The following is a 23,088-nucleotide window of genomic DNA, read 5'->3' on the forward strand; positions in this document are numbered from 1 at the left end:
AAAAGCAGCTGAAACATCCAACTGAGTCTAGAGCGCCACCTAGTGGAGCCAAAACCCAAACATTGAACAGAATAACGAAAAATAAACAGAAACGTTTTCAGGGGTCCGACATAATTCCGAATATATTCTCCGGGATATGCACCAAGACAACAATATAATATTTGTAAAACCCCAGAAAAATTAGACTGTCGATTCTGTGGTTGTAGCCAAATAAATTTATGACTGTCATATTTTATAAAGTAAGAATTTATTGCAAATATGCTCAAAATCTTCCAATAAATAAAAGCGTGTGTACCACGTGATCTTGGCGTTTTTGAGACGAGCTCAACGAACATGTTCGTTCTCCCCATAAGATGGCGCCTGGTCCCGCTGGCGTGGCCGGGTTTTGAAGCTCCCTCCCCGTCAGAGGCTGACCTTCTTCCCCCGATGACGGTTTCCTGGAGGCTGGCAGAGCCGGAGCGGACGCGTCTCTGCAGCGGGATGAGCTGAGAGGCAGTCGGGTGGTGAGACTCGTTCCGGTCGTCATGCTGTGGTCCGGGCTGGTCCACTGAGTTCTCGTCTGATTTCCGCGGAAGACCGGGCGGCGCCGGCGGAGACTGGTGAGCGTGTGCGCGGGCAGCTGGGCTCTGGGCCGGGAGGAAGAAGTTGTGCTTTGCTGCTGGTGGGTGACGCAGTACTGCTGCTCAAGTCCTGCCTCATACGTGTCACTCCGCGGGGGGAAACGTCACGGCGGAGTCCGCAGCGAAAACAGGAAAGTTCAGAGTCTCCGCGCTCGCTGCTTCTGTGCGTCACAACGATTCACCGACTAAACCCAAATTTACACCATGTTGTCAGTGTTTTGCACGTCGGCGTGTCCATATTTCCATCAACGAGCGAGTTTTCTACAGAAAACTTGTCTTTCAGGTGCTCCTCACGTCAGGCTGCGTTTATGTGCTGTGGGAATTTGGACGACTTAAAAATACACAGTAGATGTTTTGATGTCGAATTAAATACTGCGTCATTCCGTAGTTTAAGTCCCGGGCTCTTTATGCTACCGATACCTGTAGATTAAACACAAACAGAAAGAAAAAACATTTTTTCCACGGGAGGTTTTTTGGGTTGGGATTTAGACTGTTGCTCTGACTCACCAGTATCACAGTCACCTACCAGTTTGGGACTTTATGCTTCCTGTATTTATTCTTTTATGAGTAAATATAAAGCAAAACATAACAGAAATCTGTGATCTAAGAGAAATCAAAATATATATAGACACATATATAGAGTTATAATTGTTGTTGCAGGTCCGTGGCACCACTGTTTGATGTTTGACCCATGAAGGAAATCCTCCGTTGCTGAATCGGTGGCAGGATTGTGACAGGACAAGTCAGAAGATGGAGGGTCCAGGTGTCGGCACCAACGGACCCCTGCCTGCACCCAGGAAATCCGTGAGCTCCACCACTGGACCACCTCTGCCTCCAGATCAGCTGCATGAAGAGCCGCAGTCCTCGCTGACAGATCTCATCCACATGTGGATTAAATTCGGAAAGACTTTTGCCATCATTTTTCCGATATATGTGTTGGGCTACCTTGAGTTCAGCTTCAGTTGGGTTCTGGTCGGACTTGCCATGTTGTTCTATTGGAGAAAAAACCATGGCAACAAGGACTACAGGATCAACCGTGCCTTAGCATTCCTGGAACACGAGGAGAAAGCCGTGAAGCAAAGCGTGCCCACCACGGATCTTCCACCATGGGTAAGTTATGTTGCTGATGACCTTGTCACGACTGTGTGACACATTTGTTTCAAACGCCTTTTTTCCTGTGCCTTCACTTCCTGTCAAATAGTCAACATTTGAGGGGTGCCCTTCTTATCTATAAAGACAAACACTGAGACATATCTAATGAAAATAAACACTCCAAAAAGACCTTCATCAAACGGCACAGTGGTAAAATGGAGCTAATGTTGTTTGATTTTATGCTAAAAAGACGCAACCTGTTCTTTTTGCCTGTGAGGCAGGAGGCCACACACCTTCCTCATAGCTGCCATTCCCTCTCGGCCGACTTGCTCTCTGCTCTTGGATAGTTTATCCAGCCTAAACTGCTTGTCGCCAGATATTTATGGAATTCTGGGCACAATTGGGTGTGTGCACATGAGCTGGATTTGTGTCTGTGAGCCACTTGTAGAGGGAAAGTTTACTTTAGCTACGATCAACAGCAAAAGATTTAACGAGAAAGAAAATGAGAATAATCATTTGTGATTAGTGACGATTCTGCTCAGGATTTTCCATAATCATGGCATGGTGGTGGATCGTTTGTTTGGCCGCTGGTATTGTTGCTAGGTTGACTTTTAGAGGCTCTGAATGCAAACCTGAGGCACTTTAACGCCCAGCGTGACGGTGCGTACGTCCTGTTCATGTGGAAGGGTAAGGTTCTGTCTGGAGGGTAATGTCAGCAGAAACTGCCCCTCCTGCCTTGATGGCGAGTGTCACATCAACATGTCTGTTATCACAGACCTCGAGAAGCCCAGCGCTCAGCAACAATGACGAGAAGCTGCAGCCCATAAAACAGACACAGCTTGTCGGGGTTTCAGTCGGCGAGCTTTAATGCTACCCAAGTCCCAACACTGTGACGGTTCCACCTCGATGGGACAAACCTTACGGTGCTGATGGATTTTTCATCGTGTCCTCTGGTAGTCCACGTTTACAGCTGATAGTCTGTCCTCGTCCTTCGTGGAAGACGTTATCTGCTTCACCTTTGTCACGCTAACCTCAAAACGGCGTGATTAGTTGCCGGTATAGTCCAGGAGATGTAAGCAGTTTTGCAGATGAATTAATTAATTGGTAGCTTTCTCTTGTTCCCTTTGACAGAGTTGAAGTTGTTGCTTAAGCCTAACTTTTGTCAAATATCCATTTTTTGGGAGACACTTTATTTTGCTCCAGTACACTAATACGAGTGCGTTAACATAAAGACTACTTATTTATACGCTTCTGCCATCATTTAAAGTGGTAGCAGCTCTTGATGGTGACAGCTGGTCGAGCATCCTTTGAAACATGAACATAAAAACCCCCCTGAAGGAAAACATTAAAATATTTAGCGCATGTTTTAAGTAGGCAGAAGGTGAGCGAGCCAGTGTCAAAAATTGTTCTTTGACAAAATTTGAGAAAATATTTTATATGAAATCTAAAGTGAGGAACATTTGGAAGGAATGGTGCGTGGATTTCATTTTTCTGGACCAGTTTTTGTAAGGAACCCAATGACTCAACTTACTCTACCAGAAAATATGCATTGAATGAGGCCAAGAACGCCTCAGGTAACACTGCTTCAGCTCAATGAAATGGCTGTACAGAGAAATGCTACGGTCCCTTTAAATTCATTGAAATCAAATTCTAATTTTTATGCATATCCTGCTAAATATGGTCAGACTGGGGTTTGCCAAAAGTGTCTGCAGTTTTACGTGACAGAAAAGGACTGAGGGGTATCCGTGTAGCTTTGGTTATTGAGTGATTCACTCAGGTAATATGTGTGTCTGTGTTGCACAGCTCATGATGAAGGTATCAAGGTGAATATGAAACTGGGTGTTCCCAACTTAAGCTAAACCTTTTCTCCAGACAAGGGCATGCAAATACGATTGTGTCATACGCCTTTCAGCCAACTGGTGTCCTTTATACTCTGGGTGCTCCTGTAACACGGGGAGGTTGGCCTCACTGATGGTCCAAAGGGTGAATAAAAGGGGAAGGGGCATATAAAGGTTTTCGGGCTTTTGTCTGTGAAACCAGTTCCCATATTTATCCCCTTAAGTCTTGGCTTTGATGGATACTGTGTAAGGCACTGAATGGCTTTCAAGTGTACAAAGCTTTGAAGAATACCAGAAAGAGTTGGTGCTTGGATAAATCAGCCGAAAACCCAAATAATAACATAAAGCAAACCAATATTACAACACATTTGAAACACAACTGAGGACTTATTGTTAGCCAACTAAACAAGCACTCCAACAAATATGAGCAAAATGCCACACGTAAGGGAATTTGTCCTGGACAACATTTATCCACTCATTCAGTCATTCCTGGAAAGAACAACCGTAGAACAGTGGGAGTCCTTTGTTCTTGGTCGTCCTGACGATGCCACAACAATCTTAGTGGCAGAGTTGGTTCTAGAAATCATCGCAGCTCTGTCCACCTCCGTTTTAACAACTTTGAGGTCGAGGACACATACGTCTGAGGAGCGCGTCCTGTCTAAGCTGAAAAAGACTCTTCCTGGGGTATTATCAGAAGCTTTGGGAATTCAAGAGGAAGAAGACAATGATGGATTAAAGATCTTGACGGACACAATTCAGAAGGAGGTCAGAGAAAACTTGAGCTCTTCACGCGCCAGCAGTGAAAAAGGTACCCCCAACCAGAGAATCACCCCGACCTCCAGAATCAATGTCATGATTGTCCAATTTGTGGAGCTTTTCAAACGTTTTTCAGAAAAGATCACGACTTTTATTGGCCCTCGTCCACATAAAACCAATATTGAGCGTATTCCAAGTTCAGGAGAAGGCTTCCTTCTCAAGAACATAAAATCACCCATTGCAGCGGGGATCAAGGAGGAAATGGACTATGAGTTTAAGGACATCTTCAGGCCTCTGATGGCAGATCTTCCAGAAGCTGAATGTAAGGAGTTACATCATGAAATATCGGGGGAGATTGAGATCGTGGCCGTAGAAATAAGCACCTTGTCTAAGAAGAGCCCAGAAACATTAGCCGTCAAACCAGCTGGGAAAAAAATCAAATCGTTTTTCGCCAAGTGTTTTGCCAAAGTTTGCTTAATGCGAATATTTGACAAGCTAGAGAAGAAACATCCCACGCAGACTGAAGACAAGAGTGAGTCAGTGGAGACGATACTGGAGAAACTTTCAACCCAGTTTCTGGATAAGGAAGATGACAAGGCTCAACGTGAGGATGCCTTAGTCCAGGTGTTCACGGACTTGTCTGGGAACAAGGTCTTGGAATTCAACCAAGAACTGAGTAATGAAATTTACCGCCACTCGGTACCAGAAGCTGCTCCTCCCTCAGTTGAGAGGGAGGTTCAGAGTGAAGTCCATGCAGACATTAGGAGCAAAGCTTGGGTCTTTATGTCTTTAATGAACTGGTACCTGAAGACTCAGGTAAACTGGGTCATTGACAGGGTGACGGTGCCTTATGTGGACCAATCTGGGATGAACATGTTGCCAGCACCAGTCAGAAGCGATGAAGACATACCTCGCCAGGAGGCACAGCGAGCTAAAAACAGATCGTACGTAAAGTTTCTCATTGAGAAGGTCGTTTACACGGTGTGCTCGGATGTGAAGATGCTGCCAGCAACAATCTCTGATTTAATCAGCAACCTGGTAGAAATCATCTGGGATAAAGTCAAAGATAAGCAGTTTTACACAGACTCTGACGTCTTTAAGAATCTGGAGAGGAGCATTAAGAAGCTGCTCTACAAAGTGTTGGGCTGCCCTGAAAAGGTTGTGTTTTTAATCATATGTGAAGATCCAGTTATTGTTGAACAAATCATGTTGATCATCAACAAACGGTTGTTAATGCCAAAGAAAAGGAAAAATGTGATCGTTCAGTTCTTCCTCTCACTGGGCAATGCCCTTTCCAAAGGATTCAGGACCGCTAACGACACCTTCGTGTTATATGCAAAGCATCACTGACAAAAGGACGTGGCTCCCTTTAAATCAGCAGCTGGAGAAACCATCAGAAGCCATATGGACACAAAAAAGTCATGAATATCAGTCTACTGCAGTTTTCCAGGTTGGAACACTGGTTGGCTGTTTACTAAGAGTCTACAAAAGCATCACAATACCTCGTTCATCATGAAGCTGATGTTATTTTCTAAAAAAGAAATAAAATGACACCAAAAAGATCCAGTTTTATTTCAAGGATTCTTCTTTTCGCTGCAGTTTTGTATCAGGTTTGACCTGAAATATAAGAATATATGTCTTCTGATGCCTTTACTTATTAAATACAAAGCATTTTGAATTGAACTTGCAGCATTTTATTTGTTGTCATCTTGCTTCATTCATGACCAAAACTTGTGGAGGGATTTGCCTATTTAGAGATGTTTAAATATAGAATGTTAAATGTTTGGATGCATAAATTTGCATTCATGCGGATTTTAGGAGAGTCAATTAGCCAAATCACGGAAATATAAAGATCATATAAAAAACAACACTTATAGATTAACATTTTCCTTTATAATGCTTAAAAACAGGAAGTAGAAAAATCCCTAAAATCCCACATCTTCAGTCTTTAGGTAGTTTTTCAAAAGAAAATCCATGGGGGGAAATGGACTACAGGCTGATGCAGCCTAATCAAATTTCATAGCACATAACGCAGTTCAGTAGCGTCACATTCATCCATCTTCCTAAACACATTCCCCTTCTGGACAGTGGGGTTACTCCCTGGATGAGTGGTCAGATCATCATAGGGCCGATGACTGGTCAGATCATCATAGGGCCAACCATTCACAGCCAGTTAAACTGTGGGAAGGACATGCAAACCCCACACAGAACCCCCCCCCCCCCCCCCCCCCCCTCCCCTTCAGGGTCCGGAAGACAACCTTTTGCTTGCTTTCTGATTTAATGGTTCATCCATAAAAATGGTAAACGGATCTCGGAATGGTGCTGTCTAATTGTTGTCTTCTTGTCTCCTGGACCCCAGGTCCATTATCCAGATGTGGAGAGGACGGAGTGGCTCAACAAGGTACACACACTCATTCTTTCCATCTCTCTCTCTCCTGCACACACAAACAAGCCCATCTCGCACTCATTTGTTCTACATTAGCTGTTACCTTGTTAACTAGCAGAGCCAAGCAGTGTAAAAATAGCATAAATCTGGAGCTCTGCTAGACTGTGACCCAGTGGTTCCACCTCCTCAGAGACTGAGGAAGAGTGGAAAGGAGCTATATAGAAATATAAGGACATGGAGGGAGGGAGAGAGGATGTTTACGAGGATCGCCGTTTGGAAAAGTTGACAGGACATAGTGAGAAAGCTCTACACAGATAGTGAAATGGTACTGGTGCCGAAGCTTACTGAGCAGTTTAGGGAATCACGTTCATCCACTTGTTCTGGCTAAAGAAGAATGATATCACTGCTTTTATCACAAAAAAGACACGGCACAATTTGCACAATGCCAGCAATATCATTCACTATACATCATTTTGCCTGTATTTCTGGAAGAAGCCATTTTAAAATGTTTTTTTTATAGGCCTAATAGAGGCAAATGCTGCTACATTTTTATATCGTAATATATATCGGTAGGAATGATACAAGGTTACATAACGTAGTAGGTGGTTTTGCATTATGACGAAAGCTCCATAGGTTTGATCTTTGGAAGATCAGTGTCCCTCCAGCATCTGTAACATCACCAAATCAGAATGAGCTCTTGCTTGACCTGTCACCATTTTCTGACTATGACATCGAAATCTGTTCAAAAATGTTTTTTTCTCCTTACAATCGCTGGTTGTCGCCTGGCCTCCTTGGCTGGGGTAAAAAGGCTTCTCTTGAGCTGTGTAATTGCTACTGAAGTGAATGTTTCTGTCCGCCCCCAGACGGTGAAACAGATGTGGCCTTTTATCTGTCAGTTCGTGGACAAACTGTTCAGAGAGACGATCGAGCCGGCGGTGAAAGGCGCCAACCCTCACCTCAGCTCCTTCTGCTTCACCAAGATCGACATGGGTCAAAAGGTAATGACACCGAGGCAGCAAAAGATTCATGTAACGACTACGTTCTCCCAACTACCTTCTTTACCAAGTTGTCTCCTTGGTAACAAGTTACTGTGCATATGTTACACTAAAGTTGTTTATTTCTACATGATCAAAAATGCCCAAGCTCCATGAAAAGCTGTAAATATTACAGATGTGAAAGCGTGTTGATGTGAACTGCCAGGCTGGTGCTGTTCTGTGTGTCTGCAGCCGCTGAGAGTGAACGGGGTGAAGGTTTACACAGAGAATGTGGACAAGAGGCAGATCATCATGGACCTGCAGATCAGGTAGGCTTTAGCCCAGAGCATAGGTGTCAAACTTTGGCCCGCAATGTATTTATATTTGGCCCGCTAAGCCATATTAATTGACTATTAGAGCGGGCATGCCAGTATTATTAAAGCGCATGTGCTAATACTACAAGTACCAGAATGCTCTACTGGTGTTTTGGTGTGAAAATCAACACTCCACATCAGTTGGTGGTGGTAATGCACCAATTTGTGGCTTGCCAACCACCACGAAAGAGGAAGTAGTCATAGCGACCTTATATGCTAATGCTAATTCTGGCACTACCCCTCTGAAAAATGATTTAAGGAAAGGCAGAAAATAGGACCTTTCTGAACAGGTAGGAGGCAGAATATCTGTTTAGATATGTAAAAGACAGACCTGCCTGTCTTGTATGTGGAGCCAATGTGCATTACAAGGAGAACAACAGATGACGCTATAAAACACAACACCAAGACAAGCACAAACACCTGGAAATGACTCAAAGGTGCCAGAAAGTAGAAGAGATGAAAAGGCATGACATTTACATTACATGAACTTACAATGGGAAAAGATTACTGTTGAAATTCAAAAGAGAAGAACTGAATGCCAGTGATGTGTTTTTTTTCATTTGAATTTCGATTTTGCATGTGTGCAATAATAAATTATATATTGTATTGTATTAAGCTTTGCTTGTTCCATGTTCAGTTGTTGAGCAAAACTAGTTTGGGTCCATATCAAAAGGTTCCCTGTTGTAGCTGGAGGAAGATTTCTTTCAATAAATATCAATGTTGGCCCGTGACTTTGTCCCAGTTTTGAATTTTGGCCCCCTGGGTATATTGAGTTTGACACCTCTGGCCCAGAGCATTCCCAATTTCAAGTTCTGCTGAAGCCAGTCTAGCGAGGAACCGACAGCCTTTGTCAAACAGATCACCACTGCGTTGTACCTCACTACAGTTCAATCAGTATAAATCATTTTTCAATCATGACGGTTGGAGCCGTGGGAGCTCAGTGTGTTGAGGACTGTTCTGAAAGGTGGAGAAGGTGTTCTGGTAGTATGGGAGGTTCCGGAACACTTTTAGAGTAATGCCGAGGTACCCTTGAGCAAGGTAACGAACCCACAGATGCTCACATAGGGTCCTGCGATGATATCCAGGGGTGGACCTGCCTTCGCCCATATGTGTACCCATGACCCCAAAAGTGGTCGAGCAGTCAAGAAACGAAACGAAACACCCACAAAGAACCATGTGGGTCAGAATGTTGTCGTTTCTGCACTCCTCCTCGATTAACCCTGATTGCTGCTCTGCTATTTGGATTATTTTATGCCTTTTCAAATACATTATATGGCTAAACTAGGAAGTACTGACACGTATTCTTGATGGCCGTTTCAGTTTTGTCGGTAATACGGAGATTGATGTGGACATCAAAAAATACTACTGCAGAGCTGGGATCAAAAGCATCCAGGTAAGTTTTCTAACGTTTCAATGGCTCTCTGAGTTCTCAGGAGGTAACATCTGTGGTGAGACCCTGAGTTCTCCACCAAGCGTCACGTTGAGCAGTTTAACAACAGTTAAGGATCTGAGTCGGAACGAGCAACGTTTCTTTCATCAGTTATAAAAATGTCTCATCTTTAGGTCCTAAACTGGCTGAGAAGAGAAATGTAACAACCAGCCTGTGGAAAATTTCCCCATCTGATAAAAACCGTTGTGTGACGTGTAAATTTGATTTAGTTTCCCTTTTTGTGGATGTTGGTGGTTTGAATAAAGATCAAAAGAAGCTGCCAGTTGCAGCACGACGTGAGTCTTTAGCTCAGAGTAGTCCTCGCCACTCTGACCATGACCACTGCGTTGCCACGTGACCGCTGCTATGACAGATTTACATAAAATGTTGACCCAGGCCTGATAAAGGAGGCGCTGTCCACTCAAAGGGGGGGAGAGGATCGGCCCATATCTGCTGATTGGTGAACAAAGAAAGTGAGTGGAGGGTTTGAAAGGCTGTGTGGACGCGCTGTTTGCTTTACCTGTTCGAAATCACTGTTGCTGAGTAAAGTTTGATGATCCTCAAAAGAACCTGAGAGAAACATCGTGCAGACGTATCAACAGTAGATCTGTTTCCTCGTCCCGCAGCCTTTCTAGAGGGTTTGTGACTGATGCAAATCTTAGTTCAGATTCCACAAATAGTTGCTGTTTGTGGAGGTTTCCTTTGGCTTCTTAAATTCCTAAAACTTCCAAAGGTCCGGGACAGCATGTTTTCTTCTGCAGCCTGACCTGAGCAGCATGTTGCTTCCATCCATTTCTCGTTTCTTCAGGTGTTTCTGGACTTGAGTTCTTAAACTGGTCTAATTGCTCGGTTTTATCAAAAGAAACTTCTCTACTTCTTTTCACGTTTCAGTGGTCGTTTATATTTCCAGTGCAAACTTTTGTCTTCGACATTAAGATAGAAGGTTCAGCAGCCGTTTGGATGTGTTGCCCTGTTTCCTGTCTTGTGCTGGGATGTAACTCGGCGCCCACAGTGGCAGAGGGGTCGCTGAAGGTCAAACAAATCTCAGGACAGGAAGGAACATTGAGAGTTTGTGATGCTTTGTCTCCTGTGTCCAGCTTCATGGGACGTTGAGAGTGGTGATGGAGCCTCTGCTGGGTGACATGCCACTGGTCGGCGCTCTGTCCGTCTTCTTCCTCAAGAAACCAGTGAGTACTCTGACCTTTGACCCTGCCCCCCTTCATCCTGATCAGAACGACTGGTTCCTGATCATCCAGCCAGCAGCAGTTTTATGGAGCCTCAAACTAGATTCATTACTAGAATTGACCAAGATTTCTGATATTAATAAATAGAAGAAGTAATAAAAAAAGTAGTAATAAAAGTAATAAAATGCTGCTAAATCATACTAAGTCAAGTCCTGTGGATATTTGTCGACTAACTGTTAACTCACCTCTAATCTGTGCTCAGCTGAGAGAGTAACTGGTACTTTGGGTTAACCTGGGGGCTTTTTTACAGATGTGAGTACAATGGTGTCAAACACATATTTCTTGTCCTGTCCAACGCCGTCTGGCTGCAGATTCCTCTTTGATGTCAGAAACAGCTTTCAAAGTACAACTAGCCTACAGGAAGTGTACTGTAAAAGTACCAGTTCCATCCACATTGGCAGCGGAAACATCCGCCCCCTCTTTAACATACTGTATCTTACTCCAGTCTGTGTTTATCACCACATTCCTTCTGTCTTCCTTCCTCTGTAACAGATCACGTTATCTTCGATTCAGGCTTCAATGATGGCGTCCACATTAAAAACCTGTCCAATCTTTCCTTCTGTTTGAAATGTACATTCTTCAATATTTGAACCATATTGGATCTCTTCGAGACCTTGCTTCCTCCTGGCTCTCTTTGCTTGTGAAGCTCTCCAGATATCTGTAGCATCTGGGTGGGGTTCCCTGCTGAGCCGCTGTTTTGGTTTTGTTGTTGGTGTGTTGACGCTGCAGTCGTGAGGTGTTTAAATAACCCCTGCAGCTCTTCGCCTCTTCCTCTCCTTGATTCTTGTGTGTTTCTTTTAACCTCTGACTGGTTCTGGCCCTCCTTTTACAGTGTAGGGTCCAGAAGACGGAGGGTAAATCTGAAGATAATTATTGATTAATCATTTATCAGAGTTATCAGTGCCAGGAACCACACGCACGCACTTTTCTTTGTTTTCTGACTCAAACATACGTATATAGTGGATCCAAAAGCCAGGTGCCCTGTGGTGACGTATTCCAACAGAGGGGAGATTTTCTGGGTTCTGAGACTCATGGAAAGTTTTTTCAGCGGCTTTTGTTTGGTGCGTACTTTCCTTTAATGGTCAGGCTCTCCGGAGGGTGGACGACTGAATGTGACTAACACTAACCACAGCCACGGTTGTGTGGTAGCAGCAATGCCTTCGCAAGCTGTTCCAGGCTATTTTGAGTTCCTATTTATCCAGTGAAATAGGAACAAATGACAAATATTCTGGAATATTTCACCACTCTCATTAACCAGATTCTATTGACCTGTTTTATTTGTGTGAACTGTTTTCAACATTTCCAGCCTCTTTCATATCCTTCGCCGTCATTCTTAATCCCTCTCAGTCACACACACACGTAGTAACACACATGTTAACACACAGACAGACTTCAACACACTCTGCTCCTCAATGATTCTTTGTTTTCCCTCCTCGAGGGAACGTGTCCAGTCGACCTCAGACACGGTGAAGACAGATGACGTTCACGCATGCACACACACACACACACACACACAGGCACACAATGCAGCTTGCACATGGGTTGGTGCATGTGTCCAGCATGAAGCACACACGTGTCAGACTGATTGGTTTATTCTGTGAACGTAGCTGGAGCCATGCTGAGCCGGCTGCCTCGGTGCTGAGACCTGTCATGGCCACGGTTTCATGTTTTAGCTCCATCCAGGCTCAAGTGCTGCAGTCGCTGATGTTAAAGGAGGAAGTTACAGAACACGCCAGAGTGGGTCCGTTACATGGGAATAATATTACAAAGACTCATAACATGTTGGAAAATGTTGTTTTTGGTATTCCAGCCCTGCTTTTATCGCCTGGTTGTTTCACCAGCTTTAACAAACATCATCAGAGGTGTTTAAACACCGGCTGAGGGGAGATTCAAGGGCCGATCTGGTGATGTCCTCTGTGGAGCTGTACTTGATTATCTTCATCGTATTGAAGTTGTATTCTCTTTCAGCTGCTGGATATCAACTGGACAGGACTCACAAACGTGTTGGACATTCCTGGCGTCAAGTAAGCAACTTCTGCCGAAGCTCTCAGACTAAACTTTTATCAACGGTTGTTGCACTGTGATGCGTGATGAAGGATTTATAGTGATTTTGATATGAGGGAACAACTTTGGAATGTAAACCTTTGGCCGTCTGATGAGTTCCTGTTAATGAGACGGTGCAAAGTGCAGGTGAGACTTGGTGTGGACAAGACGTGCGGTGTGTTAGCAAGAATCGTACGTTGGTGCTGCACCACTGTAGTAGCTCTCGCGGTGCTAAACTGGTAAGAAGAAACAGTGTTTAGTGAGAAACCATCTCATTTGTTTATGCTGGAATCTTATCAGCAGGAAATCTAAAACCATCCAGCCTTTTGGAGCGTGCAGAAGCGCATCCTTCCTCTTCTGTGTAATTAACTTTCCACTGGGACATCTTGTCCTGAAATCCGTCGTCTTCATCTCCAAATAACACAGTTAATCACGACCATTATTTATGAGACTGACGCAAGCGCACTAAAACTTGGCTTGATTCCTCTTGATTGTGGAGCTGATCGATATGAGTCCAGACGCATATGATCAGGTTCACAACACTTTCATTGTTTTACCTTCTGCTGTTGTGTCAACTTGTTGCTGCTTTAGTCTCTGAGGGCACCGACACACATGCCGGCGGTGTTCCGGAGGCTCCGCCCTGTGAAATGTGGCCTTCCTTGTTGGACAGGTTTACTCTGGTTCACTCTGTCAGTGTGAGCGTCTGGCCCAGAGCGCCAGAGATCACTTTTAGCTCTGTTCTCTTTTTCATCTGACATTATTTATGGGGAGAGAACAACAAGACTGCAGCAAGCAAGTGGGGAAACAGTGACTGGTGAGACTGGTGAGCGAGCCCATCAAGAAACATGTCTTTAAAAGCCACTTTGCACTGCACAATATTGGCTTCGGCTCCCACTCATCCATGCAAGCCTTCACCTGTTCTTGCTATGCAAAATTTTCCAAGACCTGGACCAGGATCATCTGTGTGGGCAGATGGAATGTCATGCACGTTTCTACCGCCCCCTATAGGACGGTCTCCGTCATGACCAGACTGCTAAAACAAAAAGCCGAAACACAATCACGAAAATAACTCAGTTTAACCCAGGACCAGCGTGTACCGTTTGAATAATTTGTTATCAGAAATTAAATTTGAACTTACAGGTATAATATGCTTTGAATGCTAATATCAGACCCGACTGGCTTTGTAATTACACCCACATTTGCACACTACTTAAGTGGAGGATTGTTGAAGAATGCAGCTGTTCCCGAACAGCCAGTGCTACATTCAAGCAACGTTAAAGATTATTAAAAAAACTTAAAGTTTATCCCAGTTATAAAGAGCTCAATCTGGTTCATCTGACTTGTTCTGTCCACCCTTGTGGACAGTTTCCATGTTACTGTAACAGGGCGCCAACACCTTCCTGTCTGTGGAGCTGCTGTCTGCTAAATACAAAATAATAATATTCCTGTTATAATGTTGATTACACAAAAAGCATTTTTTTTGTTCCCTGATGAAATTCAAAACCTGACAGAGCAGGTAAAACTGCTGTGGTTAAAATGTTACACAGGGATTTTGATTTAACACATTTAGAGACCTACTGTGCATGTCTGAATGCATTTAACCACTCTCCCTCCTCTCCTCCTCTAGTGGTTTATGTGACAACATCATTCAAGACATCATCTGCACCTACCTGGTTCTGCCCAACCGCATCTCCATCCCTCTGGTTGGAGAGTCCCAGCTGGCCCAGCTGCGTTTCCCCGTTCCCAAGGTAACGCTGGACATGTTGTTTTTGACCTTTAACTCCTGTGATGGTTGGGAGTGTGTGGATCTGGACCCCTCGAGGCCTCTGTTTGTCCTCAGGTTTAGTCATTGTGTTTGTGTGGTATCTCTTAGGGAGTCCTGAGGATCCACTTCTTAGAAGCCCAGGACCTGTTGGGCAAAGACAAGTTCCTCGGGGGGTTGATCAAAGGCAAGTCAGACCCTTACGGCGTCCTCAGATTCGGGACGGAACTCTTCCAGAGCAAGGTCATCCACGAGACTGTCAACCCAAAGTGGAACGAGGTTTATGAGGTGGGTCTTCAGGAAGTGTGAGAATTAACGGGAGGAACAGCTTGTTCGTGTTTTACTATAATTATGTTTGAAAGGCATACATAAATACAGTTTTATTTTGGACTCCTTTATTTCAACAATCAGTCAATAATATAATGTACCAGCCTAGGGATTCATTATTGGTTACACTTTTTTTTTAGTGATTAAAAGTACTTTTATTTTTGTTTTTCAGGCCTTGATATACGAGAACACGGGAAAGAATCTGGAGATTGAGCTGTTCGACGAAGACACCGATAAAGACGACTTCCTGGGCTGGTACCATTTCTATAAAAGCTGCAAATACTGTTCAGATCTTTGCTAAACACAATAAAGCTCCAGCATAAAGGTTCTGCTGTCGCCTTTTAGTCTGATGATCGACCTGGCTCAGATTCAGCAGCAGCAGAAGATCGATGAGGTAATCTGAATCTCTTTGGCTCCTTTTAGCTGCAACGATTCTGTTAAACCTGATCCAAGTGGTCCTGTGATGGTGGTGACCTCCTGATATCCTTTTGTTTTAGTGGTTCTCATTGGAAGATGTTCCACAAGGGAAGCTCCACCTCAGACTGGACTGGTTGACGCCTCTGGCCACGCCTGACAAGCTGGATCAGGCAAGAATTCTCACGTCCGAACCCGTTGGTGTCGCCGCGCCTCAGCTCAGGTCCTTGAACCATCGGCTGTGTTCTGTTTCCAATCACAGGCATTGATCAGTATCAAAGCCGACCGCACCAAGGCCAACGACGGCCTGTCGGCCGCGCTGCTGGTCGTCTTCTTGGATTCAGCCAGAAACCTGCCTGTAAGTCGAGTTCCAACTTCCCAGCATGCACCTGGGCTGTAGTTTTACTTTACTGCGTGAGGATTGTTCATCATTCTGTTTTTCTAATAAAGAGAGGCAGCAGTTTTGTCACAGAACTCCCTTTTTAAATGCACTGGGAGGCTTTATTCACAAACTCTGATGCTGTTTGATCTGCACTTTCAAACTTTGGCCCGTTTTCTCCACTTTCATGGAAACATCTGAAGAGAGCGTCCAGTTAAATGTGCTAACTTTAGCTTCAGTGACTAATCTGTTTGTCCTGAGAGTCTGGTAGTGAAGTAAACAGTGGCTAACATTGGAATAGAACTCTTTAAAGCTTCACCTTCCTCTTCTCAGCCTCCTCTTCTTCTTGTCTGCTTCTTCTTCTCCCTCCTCTGAAGAGCGTCTTCGAGGGGAACTTGGGCTTTTGCTACTTAAAAGAGAGGCGGACGGCGGGCCTCGTGTTCTGTGAGAACACCGCCTCGCTCTATCCGACCTTCTTTGTGAGTCCGCCGGCTGTTGTGTGCATCCTAGTGTAGTTTGGCCGATGGAAAGCTGTGATGCTGAAGGCTGCCGCCCTTTTTTTTTCCCCCTAAATTACATTTTTGCATGAGATGATTCTCTAACGTGTGTGAACTTTGACAGGAGACAAAGATCAGGAACAGACAGAAAAGCTCTCTGAGATCAGAAGGATCTCTTTTTCAGTCTGGAAACACTGATTTATCTCCTGAAAACAGGTTGACACTTGTTTTGTTCCCTTTAATGTCACTGTAACAGCCTCTTACAGAAAATTCAGATAACTTAGGGATCTTTAGTATTAGAGTTAAACTGTCCTTTATGATATCGGAGCCATAAAATCAGAAATGGAGAATAAGATGATATTTTATGTGGGGAAAAAAATCAACAGTTTATCATTAGGACATTAAACTCAGTGAACGTGTCGTCATCACCATCATCATCAGCTGTGTTATAATGGCCTTTAAAAACAGCCACAGCTGGAACAAACTGCTGTATTTAAATAAGGATAGAAGCTACGACACAGGGCTCCGTGAACCCTTCACACGTGCGCTGTCGTCAGACAGCCATGGAGTTGAAATTTCTAGTGCCAAATTATTGTAATTTTGGGAGGCAGCAGGGTTTTAATCAGTAAGGGTGAATTCTGTGGCTTGTTCCCGTCATTGTTCCCGTCTAAAAAAAGAAAGTCCATCGTGTAAAACACAGGTTTTGTCTTTCTGGGTGGTTTATCGCTGCCAGGAGGCAACCTGTGTGCTGCTTCCTAGAAACCTCAAGTGTCTGTTTGTTTTTAAGGAATACGCTGCTTTTAGCAAGAATGAACTTGCATATTTGGTAAATGTTGGCTGGTTGAAATATTCGTGCTGTTGTAGTACCCCCCAGTCACCACCAGGGCACTGACGGCGCACTTGTTAACAAGTGGGTGTTTTCAGCTTCCCTGGTGGTCTCGATGACCTTTTGACCTCCGATAGATCAATTCCTCTCTTCATATCATTGAATCCTGCAGAATTCTGACTGGAGTCCAACCTGATTATTTTGGCTGATGTTGATTTATAGCAGATATTGATATTAAATATCAATAATTGGACTTGTGAAAAAAGATGGGAATGTTGCATTTCGAATTGTTTATTCAACGTCTTGATGGGCTTTTTGTAAAGTTCACTCGTTGCTGAATATTTTGGTCAGACTTGTTATTTAAAATGATTCAGCGTGTCACCGATTCTTCAGGAAATGTAACGTTAGTAAATGTAATATTAGTTGTTAGAGAATTTGATGCGTTAAATATCAATATCGGCCTTATAAATGCAGCATTGGTCAGCCTTTGACCTCATGTCCACGTTTAAATGACATTAACCATGTGATCATCTCTCTGTCTGTCTCATTGTGACTCGATGTCTGATCATGGTGGTGGCCCTCTCCCTTTTCCCTGCATGCTCCCTTTCCCTAAATAACTTGCTGGTGTGTGTGTGTTGTTTGGGTTCTCCTGCCTTGTCCTTGGGGGAAAATCAAAGCACAATCCATTAGAGTTCAACCAAACGGGGCTGAGGAAGGCCTCGATCAATAAGGCTATCAAGGTAACGACACAGTAACGTGACGCATCCATATTTCTCAGACGCTGATGAAGAACACAGACGAGCTCAGTGAACGTGTCGTCATCACCATCATCATCAGCTGTGTTATAATGGCCTTTAAAAACAGCCACAGCTGGAACAAACTGCTGTATTTAAATAAGGATAGAAGCTACGACACAGGACTCCATGAACCCTTCACACGTGCGCTGTCGTCAGACAGCCACGTAGTTTGAGCTGAAACGGCTACGAGACACCAGTCCAAAGGTCAACAGCACCGTCACGATTTAAGCAGAATAGCCAGTGTTTAAGGCTCTAAGCCAGTAACATTCCATGCAAATCGCTGATAATGTGGAGGTTTAGGAAACAGTCAATCTCCTGAAAAGTCTAAGGTGATTTCATGTTTCGACACTAGGGGGCGCTGCTGCCGCACTAACCGAAATCAGTAACTTCACTAATCTGGAAGACAATGTCTTGTGTGTTGTAAATAACAACATTGTAATCGTCCAGTTCCTTCTATTAATCAATCCTCGATTGAATCTTTTCATAGTTTAATCTTCAACTTTAATGCGTTGGTTTGCTGACGTTCCTGATGTTCCAATAAAATGTGTAACATATAATAGCACAAGAGAACTAAAATGGTTCTGCGCTATCGCCCTCTCAGAAATGGTCTGGACACATCAGACCTGGCACATTTCCTTTTATCTTAAATAAACGGTTAGACACATTTTAGAAGATCGTTAATTGCTAATGTTTCATTTGCTACACCTTTTCGTTCTAAGCACACTTGCTTTTGGTTTTTTTGCTCTACAGTCGTGTAAAAAGGTGACCAGTGATCCCAATCCATTTGTCCAGTTCAGAGTTGGACACAAATCCTTCGAGAGCAAGGTGAGACGATGCTGTGACAGTGAAGGTATCGTAGCTCCAGGCTGCCAGCAGCGTAAAAGCTGTGGTGCTTTTTGCTAGAACAAGTTACTTCTACAGTTTAACTTGGTGACCAACAGTTGTGACGGCTTTTATTAGCAGTTAGATGTGGCCTGTGGGAGATTCTTACCTTGTTTCATTAGTTCCCTCTCACTCTTCCAGACCAGATATAAGACCAATGAACCAGTGTGGGAAGAGACTCATACGTTTTTAATTCACAACCCCAAAACCCAAGAGCTGGAGGTCGAGGTACTGGGACGTTCTGTCTATTCTGAAGAAGGTTGCCTCAGGTTATTCTTGACAAAGGTTTTTCTACGGATTTCAGGTGAAGGACGAGAAGCACGATTGCTCGTTGGGGACGCTGACGCTGCCTCTGACCCGCCTGCTGGAGGCCGAGGACATGACTCTGAACCAGCGTTTCCCGCTGAAGAACTCTGGACCGAGCTGCACCCTCAAGATGAAGATTGCCCTGCGGGTAGGACAAACGCGCATTGACGTGTAATTGGCGTCATTTCCTGTAAAGTGGCTTTTGTATCACCACTAATTTGCAGACAAGATCTAATGAGATTGTGTGAAGTGTGGAGATATGGACCAATATTCTCCCTCATTAAATCTAGTGGGGGCCCCAACGTTGACCCCTGTGGGACACCTCTGGTGACTTCCAGCGCTGGTCGTCTGTCTACCTTTGTGAAAATGTTGTTTGTTGAACTGGCTTCTTCCTTCTGTCATTCTTCGCTCTGTATGATTTCAGGTGTTGTACTTTGATACCGACTCATCTCCATCATCAGAGGTTCCTTCGTCTCCGCTGAAGAATCAGAATTCCTCCAACCCAACCCCGAGACCCTCCGTCTCCTCTGACCCCCACAGGCTTCCAGAGGTCTCTGGTGCTCCCTCAGTGTCTCCCCAGGACCTGCAGGTCCGCCAGAGAGACACCGAGGACCCCTTTATGTCTTCTGGAAGTGCAGAAAGAAATGTGGGGAATCTGGGTGACAACCTGGCAGACATTGGGAGGAGTACTGGCAATCTGGCCAGTTCTGGGTCGCAGCAGTATCAGCCTGGGGGGAAAGAACCAACTCCCAGCATCGCCTCGGACATCTCCAACCCGTACGCAGCTCAGGAGCTGCAGCAGAGGCTTCAGCAGCTGCAGAAGTAATCAAGAGAGATAACTGAGCGGAAGAGCGTTCCCTCTCTGGTTCTGATGGACTCGATGTCTTCTGTGTCTCTGCAGCGGCTCCGGTCCTGGTTACTTCCCGCTGGGTCAGATCCAGCTGACGGTCCGGCACAGTTCCCAGAGGAACAAACTTATCGTGGTTGTTCACTCCTGCAGGTGCGTATCGGCATCACGTATTATTAATCTACACTATTTATTAATATTATTGACGTTAAAGAGTTTCTCCCTCTTCAGGAACCTGATCGCCTTCACCGACCATGGATCGGACCCCTACGTCCGCCTCTATCTCCTCCCTGACAAACGGAGGTCAGGCAGGAGGAAAACTCACACGCTGAAGAGAAACCTGAACCCGGTTTACGACCAGACGTGAGCGCCGTCACTCCCACCCGTATTTTCCGGGTGTTTGCTGGCGTGTAAATGTTCTTCTCTCTGCTCACTCAGCTTTGAGTTCACGGTCTCCCTCGTGGAGCTCCACAGGAGGACGCTCGATGTCGCCGTAAAGAACGGCGGGAGTCTGCTCTCCAAACACAAAGGCCTTCTGGGAAAGGTACGGCTGAGTTTAGGATACCAGGTAACGTCTTCAAGCTGAAACACATTAAGGTATTTTCTCTTCTATCAGGTTCTGGTAGATTTGACCCACGAGGACATCAGCAAAGGCTTCACACAATGGTTGGTCTTCCTCACCAGCACCAGCACGCCGCTCACACACTCTGAACAGCACTCCACATTCTTTACCCTGTTTTCATGACCATGAGGTGCCCTGTCCAGTTTGGAGAAAATCTAAGACTTTAAAAAAAGTCTTATGGTCACAAAAATACGGTACATAAAATTCAATTGATTGGAGCAAGACGGAGAAGAGAGAGAGAGGGAGGAGAGAGAGGGGGGGAGGGAGAGAGGGATGGAGAGAAGAGTAATGGACACAGGAGAGAGAGGAGAGATAGAGGGAGGGGGAGTGAGAGAGTAATGGACACAGAGAGAGAGGGAGGAGAGAGGGATGGAGAGAGGGAATCCGTAATGGACACAGGAGAGAGAGGGATGGAGAGAGAGGGATGGAGGAGGGAGGAGCGGATGGACCAGGGAGAGAGGGATGGAGAAGGGGAGGAGATAGAGTAATGACACAGGAGAGGTAGAGGGAGAGAGTAGATTGATGGAGAACGAGAGAGAGGGGGGAGAGAGAGAGTAATGGACACGAGAGAGAGGATGAGACAGGAGAGAGAGGGATGAGAGAGAGGGATGAGACAGGAAGAGGGAGGAGAGAGAGGGATTTACAGGAGAGAGGGATGGAGACACAGAGAGGGAGGATAGAGAGAGGGATGGAGACAGTAGGATATAGAAATAGAGACACTAGAGATGGTGAAGAGGTATGACACGAGAAGAGGGAGGAAGAGAGAGGGATGGAGACAGGAAAGAGAGATGGAGACAGGAGAAGGGAGGAAGAGGGATGGACACAGGAGAGAGGGAGGAGAGTATGGAACACAGGAGAGAGGGTGACACAGGAGAGAGAGGGAGGAGAGAGAGATGGAGACAGGAAGAGGGATGAGAGAGATGGGACACTTAGAGAGAGATTGGACAGAGAAGAGAGAGGATGGACACAGGAGAGAGGGATGGAGACAGGAGAGAGAGGGATGGAGACAGGAGAGAGGGAGACAGGAAAGAGCCAAGAAAGAGGTGGAGACAGGAGAGAGAGAGAGGGATGGAGAGATGGAGAGACAGGGAGAGAGAGATGGAGAGATGGAGACAGGAGAGAGAGGGAGGAGAGAGGGATGGACACAGGAGAGAGGGAGACAGGAAAGAGCCAAGAAAGAGGTGGAGACAGAAAGACACGGGACTGATAGAAGAGGCACAGGAAGGGAAGGAGGGCAGCGTAGAGAGGAACAGAAACAAAATCCATCCCAGTTCAGCCAGTACACACTGGATGGTCAGACAGGAGAAATGGAATCTGACCTTTGTTTACTGGCGGTTAAGATTGTCCCTCACAAAGACTCCGCCCCCCCCCCCCCATTGTCTCCATGGCAACCCCAGATGTAGATCTCCAGCTGAGCCTTTGATGTGATGTGATTTGAGGAGACTAAATGCAGAACCTTTCTCACCCTGCAGGTATGATCTGAGTGAGGACGGCCTGAGGAAGCCCCACTAACCGCCACCTTCACCACCACCACCACCATCATCATCATATTCACATCACACTCGACCTTAAAACACTTCAGTCTGCAGTTTGGATTTGCTTAAGTTTGGTTTTTCTATATTTGCCTCCCCTTTAAGAGGCCGAGGGGGGGTCGGCTGGTTTGTATCCTCAGCTTCTGCCGTAGTCGTAGATCCACCGTGAGCCCGTTGTAGAGGACAGTCGTGGGTGTCTGCCTCCCTGTACAGCTTTGTAAATACAACAAAATAAGTCCGGCCTCTCACCGGCCAAGATAGTGTCATTTTATTTTTCTTCTGTTTTTCTTTTTTTTAATGAAGAAAAAACCCCTTTAGAACAAGTGTGTAAAGCAGGTGGACGAAAGGAGCCACGGAAGAGACGAGCTGTGTGGGTTTACGTCCCGAGCTGGGGGGGGTGGGGGGGGTCAAGCCGACTCTGACACCTTCCACTTTTAGTTTCCAGCTCTTAAAGGTTCCACTTTACTTACTTTTGCTCCCAGGAGACGATTAGAGCCACAGAAATGAGTCTTCTGGTCTGAAAAATGTCTGTAGAACTTTTCGATATTTTCTGTCTAAAGATTCTGTTAAACTAATGTTTACAGAAAACCTTTTAAGTTAGTTTTCAGTTGTAAAGAAAAAAATATTTTTGTCAGACTTATTTCTATATTTTTTTTTCAAAAAGGGACAAAACCAGACCTCGGCTGCTGTTGGCTCTACTCGCCTTCTGTTGGGAACGAGGCCTTTACGTTTTTAAACACCTTTGCACCTTGTTTTTTCTGTCTTCTGGGGATCATATTTGCTCTTTACTGCTACATGAATTCATTTACTGTAGCTGAATTTTTATTTCAAATGTATTAAAAACAATTAAAGGTGTGATGGCAGAGTTTGATCCGTCGTTTATGGACATTTGTGGTAGAACTGACAGTTTTGAATGCGTGAGATCACATTTCGGTTCCTCTGAAAAGCCGTTTGGGAGAAAGTCGCCTGTGCTGACGCGAGTGCCTCCCATGTTAGAAGACTGAGCGCTGGTTTGGACCTCGGACCCCCCCGGTTCCACTTGAAGATTTAGATTGTCTTCTTCTGTGTCCTGGTTGGCGTCCCAGTTTTATATATTATCAACATATACACTGCACTGAAACTTCAAATTAAAAAAAAGAAG

General features: G+C 45.0%; 1 protein-coding gene across 6 annotated transcripts; it reads left to right on the forward strand.

Moving 5' to 3' along the window:
* The first annotated feature begins 328 nt into the window (after positions 1 to 328).
* esyt2a (extended synaptotagmin-like protein 2a) lies at positions 329 to 22,818 on the forward strand. Of its 6 annotated transcripts, none has more exons than XM_057057369.1 (25): positions 329 to 661; positions 1,281 to 1,730; positions 6,666 to 6,707; positions 7,556 to 7,690; positions 7,919 to 7,995; positions 9,361 to 9,433; positions 10,567 to 10,656; positions 12,682 to 12,737; positions 14,384 to 14,504; positions 14,630 to 14,806; positions 15,018 to 15,100; positions 15,191 to 15,239; positions 15,343 to 15,432; positions 15,522 to 15,617; positions 16,016 to 16,117; positions 17,639 to 17,701; positions 18,509 to 18,583; positions 18,782 to 18,868; positions 18,945 to 19,094; positions 19,371 to 19,768; positions 19,848 to 19,946; positions 20,025 to 20,156; positions 20,232 to 20,337; positions 20,410 to 20,459; positions 21,888 to 22,818. In XM_057057369.1, exons 2-25 carry the CDS (start codon positions 1,371 to 1,373, stop codon positions 21,925 to 21,927), a joined length of 2,751 nt encoding a protein of 916 aa, XP_056913349.1. In that variant the 5' UTR covers positions 329 to 661; positions 1,281 to 1,370; the 3' UTR covers positions 21,928 to 22,818. The 6 variants fall into 6 exon arrangements, with proteins under 6 accessions (XP_056913349.1, XP_056913348.1, XP_056913351.1 ...); XM_057057368.1 differs by having other exon boundaries at positions 329 to 599; XM_057057370.1 differs by lacking the exon at positions 329 to 661 and adding an exon at positions 728 to 903.
* Positions 22,819 to 23,088: the final 270 nt, after the last annotated feature.

This window comes from Takifugu flavidus, chromosome 15 (genome assembly GCF_003711565.1).
Source record: "Takifugu flavidus isolate HTHZ2018 chromosome 15, ASM371156v2, whole genome shotgun sequence".
Taxonomy (NCBI): domain Eukaryota; kingdom Metazoa; phylum Chordata; class Actinopteri; order Tetraodontiformes; family Tetraodontidae; genus Takifugu; species Takifugu flavidus.

Coding starts and splice junctions, on each gene's coding strand:
- esyt2a (XM_057057369.1), top strand. CDS start 1,371: ATGGAGGGTCCAGGTGTCGGCACCAACGGACCCCTGCCTGCACCCAGG. Junction 1,731..6,665: donor CCACGGATCTTCCACCATGG/GTAAGTTATGTT, acceptor CCTGGACCCCAG/GTCCATTATCCAGATGTGGA. Junction 14,505..14,629: donor TGCGTTTCCCCGTTCCCAAG/GTAACGCTGGAC, acceptor GGTATCTCTTAG/GGAGTCCTGAGGATCCACTT.